This window comes from Anser brachyrhynchus, assembly GCF_964034855.1.
Source record: "Anser brachyrhynchus genome assembly, chromosome: 27".
In the NCBI taxonomy this organism is placed as follows: Eukaryota; Metazoa; Chordata; class Aves; order Anseriformes; family Anatidae; genus Anser; species Anser brachyrhynchus.
In genome coordinates, this window is record NC_137720.1 from 3,952,089 (window position 1) to 3,970,362 (window position 18,274).

The following is an 18,274-nucleotide window of genomic DNA, read 5'->3' on the forward strand; positions in this document are numbered from 1 at the left end:
GCCCTTTGTCCAGGATTTGCTCCCCTTGGCTTCCGAGCGTCCTGGGGAGGGACAGCCCTCAGGGTGCCTGCCACCCCCACAGCGGCCTTGGGGACCTCTGCAGGCTACCAGCTGCCCCATCCGAACCATGGCTGGTCCTGGTGCCCCCAGGGCTGGGATGGGTGCAGGGCATCATGCTGGTCCCTGTCAGCTTTGCTGCTTTCAGCCAAAAGGACCATTCCCTGCTCCACCACAGTGGGGTGGAGCACGACAGGGACTCTGCATGGGGCAAGAGGGGGAGGGTGCAGAAAGGAGGAGGGGATGGAGGCAGGTGAGGGTGCAGGTGGAAGCATTTAGGGCAAAGAAATGAGGGGTGTGGATGTGAAAATGCAAGGGAGGGGTTGGGAAGGGGAAGCAGAGATAGGGATCCTGATCCTGCAGGAGGAGCCTTGAGGACACCAGAGGTGACCTTAGTCCTTGGTGGAGGTAAGGGGATGCTGAAGGTCCGGTGAGACCAGGAGCATGTGCTTAGGCTGTAATGGGCCAGTGGTGTGTTTTTTTTACATCAGGGCTGGGCACCAGCTGGGCTAACTGGGACACACTGGGTGCTGCCTAGGACTGCAGGCGCAGGGGTCAGCAAAGCAGGGCTCTGGGCTGAGGCGTTTGCCCCTGCGTAAGGTGAGCAAGCACCCGAGCAAGCGGCTGGCACGGTGAAGAAATCAGCCCTTGGTGCTGGTGGAGTCCGGGGCTGGGCTGGTTCCTTCTCTTGCAGAGCATCCCAACCCCCTGCCTGCTGGCAGAGGGATCACCCAGCAGCGCTGGGCACAGCTCGGGGAGCGAAACATGGGGCTGTGTGGCTGCATCTCCCCCCAGGGGAAAATCTGGTATAAAATAGCAGGGGTTGCTTGGATCATTTTGGGACTTGCTGAGCACCTGACTTTTGATGGAGGGGAGAACACAAGGTGCTGTTTGCAGCTTTTCCCTGTCCCAAAGTGGGACCAGGCAGGGCAGGTGATGACAGAGCATTATTGGTGTCCCCAGCTGCTGTCCCCGGCCCTCGGTGGAGGTGACAGCCAGGCAGGCTGTGGGCAGCGGGGCTGGCGTGGGCTCAGCCTGCCCTAGGTAAGCTCCTGCTGGCAGCCCTGGAGGTGGGGCAAGACTGGAAAAAGAACCACCAAAGGCAGAGCGATGCCCTGGGTTTGTCATTGCTTCTGGGTGCCAGAGGCACGGCAGGCAACTGATGTGGTGCCAAAGTCCGTGAGGGCTTCTGCCAGCCCGTCACGTCCTGTCCCAGGAGGTCACCGCTCCTGCCCTGTGCCGACCTCACGCCGTGATGTACCACGGGACCGCTCTGGCGGGGGCAGCAGCGATGCTGCTCCACCGTGGTGCCATCCCCGGGGAAACTGAGCTGGGCTCGGTTCCCAGTGAGGCACTGGGCAAAGTCTGGGCATCCCCGCGTGGGTTTCTCTGTTTCTCTCTCCCTGCCAGCTCAGAGGAGAGTTATCCCATCGCTGCCCAAAAATAGCACCCTGAAGATGCCGGTGGGGCTGGGTGTTTGCATCCGTCAGCCCTGCCCACATCTGGCAGCTCTCAATTCCAGCGGGAAGGCTTCAGCGCCGGGTACCCAACTGTGCTGCATCAAGGGCTGGTGCTGATGGTGGGGGAGCCCCAAGCGCTGAATGGAGCCATGGTGATGCTGGGCGCTGGTGCTGGGAGCTGATGCGTAACAACGCAGTGGGGACATCCCCAAGTGTGCACCAGGTGGGGCTGCACAAATGGTATTTCTGTGCCTGGCGGAGATCCCAGTGGGAGCTCGGAGACACCCTGAATCAAGCTGGCCACATCTCTGGTGCCTGGCTGTGTTTTCTACACCTGAAAAGGATGTTTTAAAGCCTTGCTAGCTTCAATCTCCTGCCTGGGGGACTTCAGGAGAGGGGTCAAGCCCATGTCCCCGCTCGGCCCCGGAGCCCCTGCCTGCACTCATTGCTGTGGGGTGAAGTAAGCCTCTGCTTGCGTGTGGTGCACAACTCGGAAAGCTTGTCTATGTCCCAGCCCACCTGCCGCCTGTCCCGGCCGCTTGACTCAGCACGCTGCGAATATCGCGGTGACGGGGAGCCTGGAAATGCTGCTGGGAGCCGGGCAGGCGTGCCGTGGCCTGCAGGGCGCTGAGAAACCCTGAGCCCGCAGCCGTGGTCGGCGGCTGAGTGGTCTCTGTGTGAGCGCCCTGGTTTTTGGAGCTCTGGCTTAACCCCCCAGGGAGGGGATGGACAAGGAGGTCCCCATGAGGGGACAGCCCCGCATGAGAACCATCTCCAGCCACATTCATGGCTGGCAGCAAGGTCTGCCCCAGAGGGGTTTGAGAACCTCCTTTCTGCTGAAATCTGGGGCTTGGGGTATTTCTCCAGGCTGTTTGTGGAGTCTTCCACGGACTCCCAGGCCACACAGCATATGCAGGGCTGGATATGGCCATTTGGAGATGGGGAAGGTTCCTGGTCTCTCCTGCTGGCTGGCTTTGGCTATATCCCGCCGTGGGGTGTCAATGGGAATGCTGTCAGCCCTGGGTGTCCCCTTCCCCACCGTGATACAGGCAGTGGGTGGCTGCTACTTGTTGACTCCTATGACATATAAAGGGCACTTATAACAATAATGGAAAAAGACCTCCTTATCAGGAGTCCTTATCAGTCCTTATGGGTCCTTATCAGGGCCCATAGTGGCAGGACAAGGGGCAGCAGTTCTAAACTGAAAGAGGGTAGGTTTAGGTTGAAGGAAAAGATTTTTTGCAATGAATGTGCTGAGACACAGGAACAGGTTGCCAGAGAAATTGTGGTTATCCCCATCATTGGAAATCGGGTTGCAAAGGGCTTTGAGCAACCTGGTCTGGTGTCAGGTGTGCCTGCCTGCAGCAGGGGAATTGGGCTGGGTGGTCTTTAAGGGTCCCTTCCAACCCAACCCAACCTTTGAGGAGCTGTAACCACCCATACAACACAGATCCTTCATTTATTCTGGGCCTTTGGTGTCTCTGCTTGGCTTTAGACATGCAAGTGGAAAAACCTCGCCACCTCTTGCTGAATACTGGAGACCTGTTTAGGGACTGAAATCTCTAAAATCCTCCAGGATTTGGTCCAGCTGTCGGAGGCGTCTTCTGTCTTCCCACACAGACACATCAGCTGTCACCGTCGGGAATGCCTGGGCTTTCCCCCATTCCACCCAACATATCCCTGATGCTATGATTTCCTAACCTGGCTCTTTAGGGGTGCAGCCAGATTTCTCTCTCTGCACTGGGGTCCTGTCAATAAGCCCAGCAAGAAAAATGGCCATGCTGCTTCTTTGTGGGGGGGGCTTGAATTACAGCGGCATGAGGAGGATCTGATTCTGTAAGTAAGAAACGAAGATCTCATCACTTAGACCTATATTTTACCTGGAGGATAAGTAAGGCAGTGTATCCATAAATTTGGGCTGGAAATGTTGGCCAAAACCAATTTATAAATAGTACCTACTTCCCGTACAGAAAAGATCATTTCTCACTGGAAATTGCGAATACCCTGCATTTCAGCTAAATCCTCAAATACTTCGAGTTTCAGGCAAAATGCATTGCTATTTAAATTATTACTAAAATTTCAACGTCCAACCCCCATCTGCCTGCGGGAACAGCCAGCGCAGCCCGCTCAGTGTGCTCAGTTTTTATGCCGAGGTGCAGCACTCACGCGGAGGGGAATCTGTAGTGGGTTTACATGGCAAGGTTTGGGTAGCAGGGGCCCACAGGGGTGGCTTCTGCAAGAAGAATCCAGAAGCTGCCCCATGTTAGATAAGGGCCCTGCCGCTGACCAAAGCCGGGCCAATAAGCGATGTTGTTTGTGCCTCTGTGAGAGCGTATTTAAGAAAAGAGGAAAAAAACTGCTGGGGAACAGCATCTGGGGGAGCAAGGAGTGAGACCCAGCACTGCAGCCCCCCAGGTCGGTGCAGAAGGAGGGCAGGAGGTGCTCCAGGCATGCAGCAGAAGTCTCCTGCGGCCTGTGGAGAGGCCCCTGGTGGAGCAGGCTGTCCCCCTGCACCCACGGGTCCCACACGGAGCAGATCTCCACGCTGCAGCCCGTGGAGGAGCCCCCGGTGGAGCAGGTGGATGTGGCCTGGAGGAGGCTGCGGCCCATGGAGAGCCCCCGCAGGAGCAGGCCCCGGGCCGGAGCTGCAGCCCGTGGAGAGGAGCCCACGCAGGAGCAGGGGTCTGGGGGGAGCTGCCGCCCGTGGGGGACCCGTGCTGGAGCAGTTTGCTCCTGGGGGATGGACCCCGTGGTACGGAGCCGTGTGGGAGCAGTTCCTGAAGAGCTGCTGCCTGGGGGCAGCCCCCGCAGGCACAGTTTGGGAAGGACGGCATCCTGAAGGAGTGGCAGAGATGAAATGCCATAGACTGACCGCAGCCCCCATTCCCCGTTCCCCTGTGCTGCTTGGGGGGAGGAGGTGGAAGAGGGCAGATGAGGGGAAGGCATTTTTGGTTTCTTTCCTTTGTTTCTCACTTCTCTAGCTTGTTAGTAATAGGCAATGAATCTTACTGTCTCCCTACTCCAAGTCTGTTTTGTCCGTCATGATAATTGTTGAGCGATCTGATCTCCCTGTCCTCATCTCAACCCTTGAGCCCTTCGCATCGTATTTTCTTTCCCTTTCCCTTTGAGGAGGGGAAGTGAGAGAGCGGCTGTGGTGGAGCTTGCCTGCCCACCTGAGTAAAACCACCACAGCATCTCCTTTCGTCTCCGTCCTCAGATTAACTTTTGTGACCCCAAAGTGGGGGGCCTCTTGCTGGGACAACCCGTTCCACCCTGGCTCCATGGGAGCAGCTTCTCCCTCTCCGTTTTGTACCCGCAAGCGAAGCTGTCATGGTGGGTAATCAAACACCTTCATCTCCTGCGGCTGGTCCCTGTGGGAACCCTTTGACTTTGGATTTGGGCAACCTGCCACGATGCCTTTGTGATCTATGGCAGAGAGCACAGTGCTTCTGTGCTTGGTGTATTCGACATCCGGCGGTCTTGTTGCGATGTGAGAATAAACAAGATGCCAATATACTACAGTAACGTGGCCCAGATAAGTCTGGATGATAAACCATGTTGATTCACTTGCTCTTAACCTATGAGTCATCCCGTGAGTCAACAGAGAAAACAGCATCTAAACGTCACCGAGCAGGTCTTAAAACCTCAGATTTCATTCATATCAAGAACTGCAAGTGAAATAATTGCACTGATGTTCTTTTTCCAGAGGAAAGTGTTTGATTTCCAGCTGCACTCACCCAAATTGAAATAGAAGAGAAATCTGAGTGCTCATTTCCTTATGAACTATAGTTTTGGTATTGATTTTTTTTTTTCCATTTCTGAGTTCTTTAAATTGCTTTTCTTAACACATAATCAAAAGAAACTTGCTTTTTGCGAAGTGTTCTGGTTTAGATTAGACACCACAACCATCTTCGGGGGGTGGGGGAAAGAAAAAATCAAAGATTTCCAAGCAGAGGTGATGCTGTTTGTGGGAGCCTGGAGGTGATGGAACACCTTTGAGCTGATGGAGCCACCAAGGCGTGGGCCAGGTGAATGTGTCCCACAGACAAAGCTGAGTGTTTGTCTGCTTAAAGTCCCCATGGAGATGCCACTCTGATAATCGCAGAGGTGGGACTACAGACAACGCCAGTTCTAGACAGAGGCTTTTGGAGGTTTGATCCCACCTCCCTCTAGGTTGAGAAGATGCTGAGATCATCCAGAACAGGATGAAATCCCTGTGGGTCGTGGCATAGAGGAAATGGAGTTTCTCCAGTCCCACCCTCTGGGTCCTAGCCGCTCTGGGGGCATCTGGAGAAGGACGGATTGATGGTCTCCTCTATCCCTACATCTCTGTGCTGGGGGGCAGGACTGCCTTCTTTTTAGCCAGAGCAGCTGTAGAAAATTTTCTGGATTGTGACCCACTTGGCTCCAACATGCTCCAGGGAGCAGGGGAACTGCCAGCACCCATCCATGGGGTGCAGTAAAATCGCTGGGAACCCTGTGTCACCCTCCCCTGCCTCAGGGAGCTCAGCCCTCTGGCATCCAAAGGCCTTTTAGGAGAAGGAAGATCCATTATTAGTGACATTCCTTCTCACTGGTGAAAGTATATGAGGAACGCTGGGGTTATCACGTAGTTTTGGAGGAAATATACCCTCCCTGAGATACTGATACCATCTCTTGGTGTCCTGGCTCTGTCCCGCTGCCAAATGCAGTCGCTGAAATAACTGAGGGGGAAAAATCTCCTCCCTGGAGCAGGAGGGTTGTGCTGCCAGACTCAGCCTCCAAGGCCCACAGGGAGATTGGGGCAGCAGGAGGGTTTGTGCTCTTGTTACCTGATCCCCCTGTGACTCGTGGGGATGGGGGCTATGATGGGTTTTCTACTCGGCTTACTTGCAGGGCTAGCAGAAAGTGCAGGGGCTCCTTCGTGCTCTTTCTGGGGATCAGCAATCACTCCTCCATGTCCCCTCACATCTATCTGTGTAGGGCAGAGGGTTTCAGGACCCTCTGACGCCCGCTGGGCGAAACAGCAGCAGTGCTACCCTGGCCAACTCTTCTTCCTCCCACCAGCTCCATTCCCCGTGCAGGGCTCCTGCTCCACGAGGAGCAGGAGGCATCCTTCACAGCCCTCTGGCTGTTTTTTGGGATGTCACCATCCTGTTAAACACCAGCCTGGCTAAAGGGGTTTTGCTCTTGTCCAGCAGTGGCCTCTTGACCCTGATGTTCATGTTTGGAGGTATTTCCTGGGGACCACGAAAGCCTTTGGAGCAGTGCCCAGGAGAACCGGGCCTGCTTGGCTCCTCCACAGCAACATCTCTGGAGGCAGGCGAGCAGCTGGGAACAGGAGAAAACACTCTGTTGACCGAATTTGAGGAAGGCTAAAGAATTAAACTATAGGTTACAGAGACATTTTCAGTAGTGTCTCACACGACAAGCAAGGGAAATGAGGATAGGCAAGGGGTGAGCAGGTTTCTATCCTACAGCCTAACGGGGCTTTCCTGGGCCAGCATGGGGCTTTGGGGTGAATCAGTTTGGGGCTGGCAGAAGGGTGGCTGGACGTGAGTCCTGGGGTGACCAGACCCCGTGGATGAGGGGGGGTATGTGCAGGGCAGAGGCTGGAGAACAGAGTGTGGGGCTGGCCTGAGATCTACCTTCTTCAGGGCGGTGGGTCTGCAGGGCTGGGTCATGGGCATGTGTTGAGGGCTGGAAGGGACCGTGGTGGAGAAACCATGGCATCAAGCCAAGGGGCTATGGGGAGGACATGGAGGGAGAGGGTCTAGGGCTGAGAAGGGGACCAGAGGAGGGTCTGGGCTGCAAGGATTCAAGTAGGAGCTAGGAGAAGGCCTGGGCACAGGGGACTGGAGGAGGTCACAAGCATCCTGTGCTTGGTGCCCCTGCTTTGGTGAACGGTTGGTCTGGACGATCGCACGAGGTGCTTTCCATCCTCTGATGAGGGCTGAGGGGGAAGCTGGGAATGGAGCGAATTGGGGTTGTGGTAGGGTCTGTGGACATGGGACAGGGGGGGCAGGTGGGCTGGGGGAGCAGCACAGGATTTACCGGGAGGCTAAGAGGTGGGGATGCCTTGTGTCAATGCAAGGGCTGGGACGAGGTTTGGGGGGCTTGGAGAGGCTGGGGGCAGTGTGTGGGGGGGTGCGCAGCTCGCAGGGGCTTTGGTGCTGGGTACAGGAGCTGTGTCCCCAAAGAAAGGTGACCTGGCCCTGGCCTGCCTAGTCCCGTGTGGGCCTGGGAGGTGGCGGGGGGGCAGGACCATGTGTTGCAGTCCCATAGGAGGGGGTAAGGGCATGCTGCTGAATGTGCAGGTCCCGGGTGGCTATTCCTGGCGGCCCCCGCCTGCGCAGGCAGATTGGTTTGCAGGGAGGTGACAAGTGCCAGCCCAAGCCTATAAAAATCTCCCAGCCCCTGTCCCGGCTCAGTGACCTGGTTCCCCCCTCCCAGCACAGCCGTCCTGCAGCGGAGACTGTCCGTCCGGAGTGGAGACACCGAATCCAGAGTGGAGACGCCTGGTCTGGAGCAGGGACCCCATCTTCAGCATCAAGATCCCAGGTCTGGAGGAGAGACTTTAGGTCTGGAGCCGGGACCCCAATCCAGAGCAGAGATCCCAGAGCAGAGACCCCAAAACACCCCCTAGGCTTTGCAGAAATGACTGGCAAAACCGTACCTCCAGCCGCAGACCCGGCTCCCGCAGCCCCAAAGGAAGAGCCGGCACCAGCCCCAAAGGAAGAACCAGCACCAGCCCCAAAGGAAGAGCCAGCACCAACCCCGAAAGAAGAACCAGCACCAGCTGCTGAAGGGGCCCCAGCCCCTGAGCATCCCCCTGCCGCAGAGCAGCCCCCGGCCCCCACAGATGTGTCAGCTCCCGTCCCCACGGCAGAAGTGACTCCAGCCCCCGAAGAAGGTTCCCCAGCCCCCCCAGCTGAGCACCCTGCCCCTGAGCCTGAGAAACCCAAAGCAGGTGAGGAGGGGACTGGACACTGAAGTGGGGAGGGGGATGCATGAGGATGGGCTGGGGGGTTAGGAGGTGGGTGGGCTGAGGCCCCGCTGCCCGGGATCCTGCTCTCACCACTGCGGGTTTGTTACAGAGCCGCCCAGCTCCCCCTTGTCCCTAAGTGTGGAAGAAGTGAGCGAAAACTCGGTTACGCTGACCTGGAAAGCCCCTGAGAAGACGGGCCGGTCAGGCCTGGATGGATACCTGGTGGAGATCTGCAAAGATGGAAGTAGGCTTGGGCTTTCCTGCCTCGTAAGCATGGAGCGCTGGTGTGGGACAGAGCTGGGCAGAACCTGGCAGTGTGTTTCCCTGTATCCTGTTCCCCTTTCTTTGCCCAATTTTTTTTTTCTTTTTTTTTTTTTTTTTTCCTGTGGAGGAGAGGGGCTTCCTGTTTTCTTCAGATAGCAGTGATTTCTTTATCAGGGGGCTGGACCAGTGTCTAACATCACTGCTGCATCCAGCTAGAGGGTGGAGGAGAGGCCAGCGTGCCCACTGGGGATGGTCCCTGACGGCCACCAGCTCTGCATGGACTTGGGGTGGGATGGGATTATGAGACCTGAGAGGATAGAAGACACATTTCTCCCATGCTCAAAAGGATGCACAGACGGTGGGAGGATGAGGAAGGAAAGGGCTGGGCAGTGCGAGAGAGGCTGGCACGAGGCAGCAGGCAAGCCCAGCCCAGAGGGAGACGGGGCTCGAGGAGCCTGGAGGGACGATGGCTGCGGTGGGTGGGGATGGGCTGGTGGCTGGCGGCGATTACCTGTGGCTCTGTGGTCGCATTGCCAGTTGGTGGGATGAGGTAGGCGTTGAGAAATGTTTTGGGCGCTCTCATGAAGCCCTGCTGGGGCTTGGGGTGAGAGTGAATAAGCTGCGAGACTGCGGGGGTCAGCGAGGGGCGGCTGGGGTTGGTGGGCTGGGTGCTGCATGAGGCTGAGGTGCTTTGGGAGACCTGGGTGGTCCACAGGCCTCGGGGAACTTGAGCTGTGACCCTTGGCTGTTTAGTTTGTGGCAGGCACGACCGACACAAGCTGAGCCACGAGCGTGGCCACGGGAGGCTTTCACCCTTGGGCTGGGGACTGGGAGGTGACCACAGCGGGACTGGGAGTGTGAGGAGGCTCTTGCTGGGAGAAGCCGTTCCTGGAGGGAGCTGTCTAACAGCCTCCCAAAGAGCATGGTTTTGGATGCTTTCCTAGCTTGCTTTGGGCTTGGCTTGGTGACAGAAGAGCTGTAGTCATTCAGTGGTCGCCACGTGGACTCAAATTGCTGTATCTGAGCTCGTACAAGACCAGGGTTGGTGGTGGTGGTGGGGGGGGGTCAAGTTTGAGTGAGGGCTGGTCTGATTAATGCCATTTGCAGGCGATGGGCAGACCTTGCTTGAGGATGAGGATGGGCTGGGGAGCGTGGTGAGCCCCAGCAAGGTATCCTGGGGCAGCTGGAGGAGAGGATAGGCTGGCAGGGTGGTCAGAGGATCTTAACTACTTCCAGAAATGCACCTGGAAAGCCAGCAGAGACCACATTTGTTGGCCTAACGCCTTGCAAGCAGCCTCCTGCTCAGCAGTTGAGCATCTGCCAGCATTTGGTAACCCACACCCCTTGTGGAGGGGAGGCCAGCCCCCTCCCTCAGATGCCTTTTTCCCTCACTGCCCCAAATCCAACAGGATGACTCTTTCTGCTTGTGCCCGTGCAAGGAAGCGGTTTTCTGCTTCTGGGTTTCACCCCTTGGGGCTTGATCCTGCTGTTTGGGGTATGTGCATCCACCCGCCTGTCCGTGTCATGGCTGAACTGCTCCGCTGGGTTTGTTGTAGGCACAGACTGGGCAGCGGTGAACAAGGAGCCCTTTCTTTCCACCCGGTACACGATCCAGGACCTCGGCTCCGGTGACAAGCTCCACGTGCGGGTGAAGGCTGTCAGCGCCGGCGGCACCAGTGTCCCGGCTACCTTGGAGCAGCCGGTGCTCGTCAGAGAGATCACCCGTGAGTACTGGGGACATGCACTGTCCCCGTGTGCCCTATCAGCAGGCAAAGGAGTCGCAGCCCATCCCTACAGCCCCAACAGCCTCTGCCCTCTCATGTGTCGCAATCCAGCCTTTCACCGAGATGTTGTCCTCCAGAACTGGGCCCGGTTCCCTTGGGGTGGGATGGGGACGACGCTTCCTGACTGCAAGGCACCGGTCCTGTAGATGGTGAGGCTTTGGGGGAAAAAGCGCTGCACCCAAATTGCAGGGCCACGTAGAACATTGCAATGGCTGGGAAATGATCTCGCGTCTCCCCTCCTTGGCCACGCTCACATCTCTAGTATGCCAGCACACGCGTGTCGGGCAGCGGCAGCTTTGTTTGTTTAGCTCAGGAAAGTCGAGAGCGGGTTGTCGGGAGCACGGGAACTTTAATCATGCTGAACACGCTAATGAATGACTTGCTCCCATGCTTAGGAAGACTCACATTCCTACTGGGGTGCTGTGAGAGTGCTGAGGCTGATGTAGGATTGCAAAGTTGGTTTTCACTTATCCAACAGCAAATAGAGACTTATTTGTCCTTTACAGGGAATTCTTAATGTGCAAATCTTCCTATTACTCAAAGAACAGATTTTTCTTTCTGCTTAAAAATAGCAATAATGATAACAGAAGTTATTCCAGAAACTGTCAGCTTTTATTTTTTTGTCAGAAAGGGTTTGGAGGGGACTGCCAGTGTCTGGAACGGGTACTGCAGGGGCTGTGGGCATGGCTCAGCGGGTGCTGTGTCTGCTGCCTTGTCCAGACCCTGGCTCTGCCTGGCAGGGCCGGATCCTTCGGTGGCTGAAGCAGAAATATCAGGTGTCTGGCAGGTGGCACCTCTTTCCTTGCCGCGTTCACCTCCAGATCCCAACGGCATTGCTATTTTCCTTGTGGGACTGGGGAAACCGAGCCGTGGGGGACTGGGAGGAGATGCCAAACGCGTGGCTCAGGTTTCCCACTTCTAGTCCCGTGCTGCACCCCCCAGGCCAAGCTGCCTGTCCTTGCTGCAGACTTTTTCCCAACCACGTGCACCAGCTGAGAGGTGTAAAACTCCAAGAGCTGAAAGACCCACGTGCAACTTGCTCTTCCTCTAAGATTTCTATTTTTATTTTTTTTTTCTGCTGACTGAAACTCTTTATCAGCAAATGGCACTTGCCAACTTTTGTGTTTTATCTGAAATAGAGCCCTGCATGTCCTTCCTGGCTTTGCTGAGTAACAAATGGCCCCTCCAGGCTGCTGCCGCCCCGTGTCTGCCCCAGCGGTGCTGGTGCATGCTGGGTGCATGAGCCTGCTCCTCCCCACCCTGCCCTTTACATGCTGGTCTTTACGTTTTATTCAGGACTGCATTTTGTACCTCTCCCCAGTTCATTTATAGCGTCACAAGGGATTTTAAATAGCAGCAGTACGGGCGGCAGGGAGCTTGAAAACAGGTGGGTTGAGGGAAGGCGAGTGGGTTTGGGAGGCGGAGAGAGAGACGGGGAGAAACCAGCCAAGGATTCGGCGCAGGAGTTGTGTTGTGCAGGGAACAAGGGCAAGAAAAGCGCTTTTTCAGCCACGGCCATGCTTCACCTGGGCCACCAACCCCGACCAGCCCTCTCCAGCTGAGCTGGGGAAAACACCCATGAATTCATGCCCCTCCATGGAGGCTGGGTTTCTCTGCCCTGCTGGGACGGATGAGCCCAAGTGGCAGCACTGAGGCGTGGATTCCTGCAGCGAGCGGCCGCGTGCACAGAGCAGAGCCCACCCCAGCTGTCAGCGGGGCCATCTGGGACCGCCGGGCATCTCCTGGCCCTCCCCAGCCCTCTCACGCTCACAGCTGTTCAGGCATCACTCGCTCATGGTTTAATTCTGGCCTCCCCAAGCCCCCTCCCAAGAGCTGAGCTCCGGCACGTTTAATCCAGGCAGAGACACACGGCTCTTTTATGAGGGGCTCACGTAAACCCGATGCCTCCCCAGCAGGACTGCTGGCACCACGCCGGTTGGGTTACGCGGCTGCTATTTTCACCCTGGGAAGGAGATGCGCGCTCCATCAGCATTCTCTGGTCGCTTTTTTTTTTTTTTTTTTGCTTATCTTTGTTATGTTCCCTTGGGGACGTTAGCCTTCCTTTTCCAGCCTGGGGCTTTTCCGACTCTGCTGTGTGGACCTGTGAGCCACCTTGGTCTCTTGGCAGCCCTGAGCCCGCAGCGATGGAGCTCACCAACCCTCATCCTGGCTGGAAGCTGGGTTGTGAGTCTCTAGAAAGTCTGCTTTCTTAGCTGGGGGAGACGTATTTCCTGACCAGGAGATGCTGTCCGCTGCTTTGCTGCCATGCGGGCTGTGCTGGGAAAGCCCACGTTGGTCACCACGGGCTCAAGGATGGACAAGGAAGTAATTCTCGGGGTGCTGGCAAAGGGGTTGGCTGGTGTGGCCCTGCAAAGAGAAGCACGGTCCTGGAGATGAGAAGGGAGAGGTGGCCATGGTTCTGGAGAGGACATCCTGATGGCCAAGTGGGGGATGTATGGGATGGGCTGGCCCATGCAGGAGTGTGGGACCTCTTGGGCTGTGAGCTGGGGTCTCTGATTTCCTGGCCCCACAACTTCACTTTCTGGTCCCCAGAGCTCCCGAGGATCCGCATGCCTCGTCACCTGCGGCAGACTTACGTCAGGCATGTTGGGGATGCCGTGAACCTGATGATCCCTTTCCAGGTAGGCGAGCAATTTGGGATTTAAGCTCTTGGGTTTTCTCACCGCAGGTTGCTTTCCTCAGTGACTTTTCTTGCCAGCATGATATGCCTGGGGCCAGCTGAGGGCTGGCTTGTCCTGGTCCCCATGTCTCATGGGGTCCCATTCCCGCTCAGATCCCATTTTTGTCCTGCAGCATCTTTATTGATGGTGATCCCAAACAGACTAGGGCATGAACTGGATATTGCTGCTGTCTTGGCCCATGAGCCCTGTTCAGATCGTACCCAGCTCAGCAGGGCAGGGGCCCAGCCACATGCTGCAGGACCCAGAAGCACAATTTTGGGGCTCCTCCCAGGGAGGGCAGCTGCCTTTGGAGCAGGGTAGCCCCAAGGCTCAGTGATGGAGGGACCGAAGCTGATGCTGGTGGACCAAGCTGGAGTTTATCTCCTGAGCTGATTTATTACATGCTGCCTGTGGCATCCCAAAAGAACCTCCGCCAGGGCATCTATAAAGGGAAAAAGCCATCCATGAAACACCCCAGCCAAGCAGGGAGAAGCAAGAGGCAGAAAGGTCCCCCTGCAATGTGGGATGTGTCCATCTCATGTCTTGTAGGCAGCTGGGAGCCTGTGCTGGCCATGTTCCAGGCATGAATCAGCCCTGGATGCCAAACTCAAGCCCCTGCCACTGAGTGCCTGGGCGACATGAGCATAGCTCTGTCTGCAAAGCCCTGGGCAGGCAAATGGACTTGCTCCACGGGGACTTTGGGGACCAGTATGTGTCAGCATCATCCCTGGAGCCTGACAGTTTCCTGGCAGCGGGGCTGGCGGGGATCGGACATAGTTTTGTTCCCTGGCCCTTGCTGGATAGGAGAGGCCATATCCAGGCCATGGCTACCTGGACATAGCGGGGTGGCTCTGCCCACCCCACCAGGACCATGCCCTTGAGTGGTTCCCAACCTGCCTGCATGGGTTGCTCCAGGGAAAGCCACAGCCCCAGGTGGTCTGGACCAAGAACGAGCAGCCCCTGGACACCAGCCGTGTCACCATCCGCAACACAGAGAAGGACACGATCTTCTTCATCCGCGAGGCGCAGCGCAGCGACTCGGGCAAGTACCAGCTGGCCGTGAAGATAAACGGAGCAGAGGACAAGGCCACCCTGGACATCCGAGTGATTGGTATGGCCATGGATGGGGTCCCCTGGGGTTGTGCCATGGCTCTGGGGCTCATTTCTGCCCTTTGGTCAGGGGTGGCACCTGGTCTGGTGGGATGGGACAGGCCCAGCAGCAAGGCAAGGGGCTTTGGGGTCCTTCTAACATGTGAAGGAATTGCTCTGGTGAAGGCTGCAGGGTTTCTACCGGCCCCTGCCCATCGCAGCTTCTCACCCCTCATGCGCTGCAACAGGGTGAGAAGACATTAAAAGCGAAGCAAAAGGGATGGTTGGGGTGCAGAATTTGAGGGGAGCAAATAAGGATGCAGCCTTCTATGTGTTCGTAATTGCAGAGCCACCAGGTCCCCCCCAGAACATGAAGCTGGTAGATATTTGGGGCTTTAACGTGGCCCTGGAGTGGTCCCCCCCAGCGGACAATGGGAACTCCGAGATCAAGGGCTACACCGTGCAGAAGTCAGACAAGAAAAGCGGGGTGAGCACAGCCACTCCTGGACCCCTGCTTTCTGGGCTGCCCCGTGGGTTCCCTTCCTTTGGACAACCTGTCACTGCTCTTTTTTCCCCCTCAGAAATGGTTCACAGCACTGGAGCGCTGCACCCGCACCAGCTGCACCATATCCGACCTCATCATGGGCAACACCTACTCGTTCCGCGTGTTCGCGGAGAATGCCTGCGGGCTGAGCGAGAAAGCAGCCGTCGCCTCCGGGGTGGCCCACATTGAGAAGACAAGTGGGGACCGGGGCACGGCTTGGGGGTGGTGGGGTGGGCAAGAGGGCTCGTGTCCCCTCCCTGTCCTGTCTCCCCCTGTCCCTGGGGTTTCCTCAGCATTGGGTTGGTGGTGATGCTGCCTGGGATGATCCCTGTTGGGTGAAGGCTGTGCATCCTCAGGACAGATGGATAGATGTCTCCTGTCCTCCTTCTTCACCTCCTTTCTCCTTTGGGGAAGGCTTGTGCCATGGGCAGACCCCTGGGAGGGATCAAGGAGCGAACATCCCTGGGGTGAGGTCAAAGCAGGTCTCTGCCACCTCCAGAGCCTACTTCCAGCTCCTATTTCTGTGCACTTAGTTTTGGGGATGGAGCAGAAGGTCCAGCGAGGTGCATGGCCTGGATACGACCTTCTGCACAGAGCAAGCATCGTGGTGCTGGTTTGCAGACGGGTATCGCCCCTGTCACCCCTGGGACTGGGCACAAACGTGGTGTGGTTGGATGAGAAGGGGTCTATAGACAGGGCTGATGTGAAGCCAGGTCCCCAAGGCCACTCCAGGTGCTGTCTAGCTTATGTGAGGGAGAAGGATTTTGGGGTACCTTGGGCTGAGTTCTTGTGACCAAGTGGTGGTCAACCCAGGATCCCAAGCTCTGCCTCAACCTACACTTAATTAATTTCCTAGAAACTGTTTACCAGCCAGAGAAGATCCCTGAACGGGACATGATGGAGCCTCCAAAGTTCACCCAGCCCCTGACAGACCGAGCCACCACCCGGGGCTACAACACGCACCTCTTCTGCTCTGTCCGGGGCTTCCCCCAGGTCAGTGGCTCCTCCATGGGCAGCATCACCCCTGCGTGCAGGCAGCCACCAGCTGGGCTCTTGCAAGGTGGCTGGAAGTGTTGGGAAATGGTTGGTCATGTTGGGTTGGGGTTGAATAGGGTTGGGGGGCAGCAGCTGTCCTCCAGGTCAAACTAGGGCAAGCCTGGGGTGTTTCTGCATGTAGAGCGGAGGCTGGTTGCAATTCAAGCTGTGTCCTGTCTCCTTCTACACTAGGAGAGCAGCTGTGGGTGGTGGCTGGGGCTTCAGAGTAGGAGTTCTTGCTCTTCAAATGGCTTCTGACTGTGGATCCCACCATGGCCACCAGCTTCAGATGGAGCAGAGGGCGGTGGCTGCATTTTGGGGACAGTCAGATTTCTTGTTTCTCTCCCTGCTTAAAAAAAAAAAACATCTTGCTGCCTACCAGCCCAAAATCATCTGGATGAAAAATCAGATGGAGATACGGGAAGACCCAAAATACATAGCGTTGATTGATCAGGGTGTCTGCTCCCTGGAAATCCGCAAGCCCGGCCCTTTTGACGGGGGCATCTACACCTGCAAAGCTGTGAACCCCTTGGGAGAAGCTTCGGTAGACTGCAAACTTGACGTGAAAAGTAAGATTGGCTGAGGCGAGAGAGGAGCAGGTCTCCCTGCCTGCCTTTCCCTGTCCTTGCTTTCACAGTGGTTCAGTTTGGCCCTGTTTTTGGTTGAGTCCTGGTGGTGGGGGAGCCTTAGTGCACTGGGCAACCCTGTGGGGCTGGAGCTTTGGGCTTCTTGGGTTGACAGTCTTGCATCGTTCCTTGTTCCTGAAATCACCTTCCCACGTTCATGGCCGAAGGGTGGGGTGGAAACCAGAGACCGCAGAGGCAAAGGGCCAGAGGTGCTGGTGGAGGCTGGGACAGTCGCTTGCTCCTCACTGCATCCACCAGCACTTGTGTCCCAAGTCATCTGCAAGCCACATGTGCCAAAACCACTTCACTTGCACCTGGGGTGCCTTGATTTATGTCTCCGGGTCCTGCCCAGGCTTCCCAGCTCCCATTTCCCTGCCTCAGCAGAGCACCCGGCCCTTGATGACAAGCTTGTCCTTGTGCTGGGGACACAGAGCACCTGGCCATCGGCTAGGTTGGGACCTGGGGTCCTGGGAACAAACTGTCCAGGAGAAGGCAGTGCCAGCACGTAATCTCTTGGAGCATGTATGCACAGGGATGGTGCACATAGGTGTACGTTGATGTGTGCACACGGGTGGATTTGTTGTGCCCTGGCTCACTTTTAGATGTCAGAGGGGAGTGAGGTGAGGGGAGTTCACGGGTTTTACATCTCCCATTCTCTCCTGCAGTACCCAAGTGAGGACAGGTTGGAGGGTGAGACGAAGAATGAGGTAGGTCTGGGCTGGGGCTGTGGGTGGGAGGGAAGGAGGATGGATCACTCCATCAGGGCTGGGGCAGGCTGGGGTCCTGGATCAGCCCCTGTCAGCTGCTGATGGAGCCCCTGCTCAGGGCTGCCTCCTCCCGTGGCTGGAGGTGCACTGGTGGGGTGGGGTAGCAGAAACTTGCCCCTTGTACGGGTGGAGGGGGGCTGTAAATGGGGCCGGGAGGAAGGAGGACGTGCGTGGGGAGACACGTGAGAGGCCAGTGGGCAGAGCCCCTGGTTTGCAGGCAGAGCTTGGAGATGTGGGGCTGTTTGCACATGGGGGGCAATATTGGGGCTGGGGGCAGGTATAAAGGGGTGTGAGACAGAGAAGCAGAGCTAAAGGGTTATAGCTGATTTTTAGGGGGCAGGAATGAGTGGAAGAGCTGGGCTGAGCTCGTCTTGCACTGGAGCCACAGCTGGGCCATGGTTTCCCATCTCACCCTTGACCAGCGGTCTCAAGGCAGCTTGCAGGGCTCAGGGCTTGTTCCTTTCCCCAGGCGGATGCTGCAGCGGCACAGCACAGGGTGATGCTCCCGGCCACAGCCCCCCTGCCTGCGGGCCTGCCCCCTCCCCGGCAGTGCTCCCGGGGTCCCGTGCGTTGGCCTGGCCATGGCATGGCCCTCCCTGGATGTGTTCTTACCTGTGACAATAAACCAAGCCCGTCTGAGCTTTGGTCCTCAGCAAACACCGTGTCCTGCTTGTTGTGGGGTTGGCAATGGGGGTGGGGTAGGGGGTGGGTGTTGGGGTAGAGGGGAAAGAGCTGCCAAGGACGCTATGGGGTCTCATAGCATCCCACCCAACTATGGGTGGAGGAGGTGGGTTTTGAGCCCGTAAGGAAAGGACCAGATTTATAAAACGTATGAAGATGGATAAACCAGAAGCAAAACAACAAGAGGGAGGTAGGGGAAAAATTTCCTGCTGCCACTGGAGAGTGATCATGGCTGGGGAAAAAAAAAAGAAATAGCAAGATCGAAACATAATCTTGTTGATGTGTCTTCATCCAAGAGCGATTTCTCCATCCTCACCAC

General features: G+C 56.9%; 1 protein-coding gene across 3 annotated transcripts in view; it reads left to right on the forward strand.

Annotated features, from left to right (window-relative positions):
* The window catches only part of MYBPH (myosin binding protein H), a gene marked incomplete at its 5' end in the record, with an annotated part of 23,406 nt that extends 5,475 nt beyond the window's left edge, over positions 1 to 17,931 (forward strand). Inside the window, 12 exons of one of the 3 annotated variants that reach the window (XM_080569566.1) lie at positions 1 to 465; positions 7,950 to 8,466; positions 8,594 to 8,728; positions 10,305 to 10,472; positions 13,086 to 13,174; positions 14,129 to 14,324; positions 14,650 to 14,789; positions 14,884 to 15,043; positions 15,703 to 15,839; positions 16,264 to 16,450; positions 17,173 to 17,214; positions 17,744 to 17,931. In XM_080569566.1, the coding sequence (XP_080425692.1) occupies positions 8,154 to 8,466; positions 8,594 to 8,728; positions 10,305 to 10,472; positions 13,086 to 13,174; positions 14,129 to 14,324; positions 14,650 to 14,789; positions 14,884 to 15,043; positions 15,703 to 15,839; positions 16,264 to 16,450; positions 17,173 to 17,183 (1,536 nt within the window). In that variant the 3' untranslated portion in view covers positions 17,184 to 17,214; positions 17,744 to 17,931. The remainder of the gene's footprint in view (positions 466 to 7,949; positions 8,467 to 8,593; positions 8,729 to 10,304; positions 10,473 to 13,085; positions 13,175 to 14,128; positions 14,325 to 14,649; positions 14,790 to 14,883; positions 15,044 to 15,702; positions 15,840 to 16,263; positions 16,451 to 17,172; positions 17,215 to 17,743) is intronic. The other 2 variants (XM_080569567.1, XM_080569565.1) reach the window with 2 other exon arrangements.
* Positions 17,932 to 18,274: the final 343 nt, after the last annotated feature.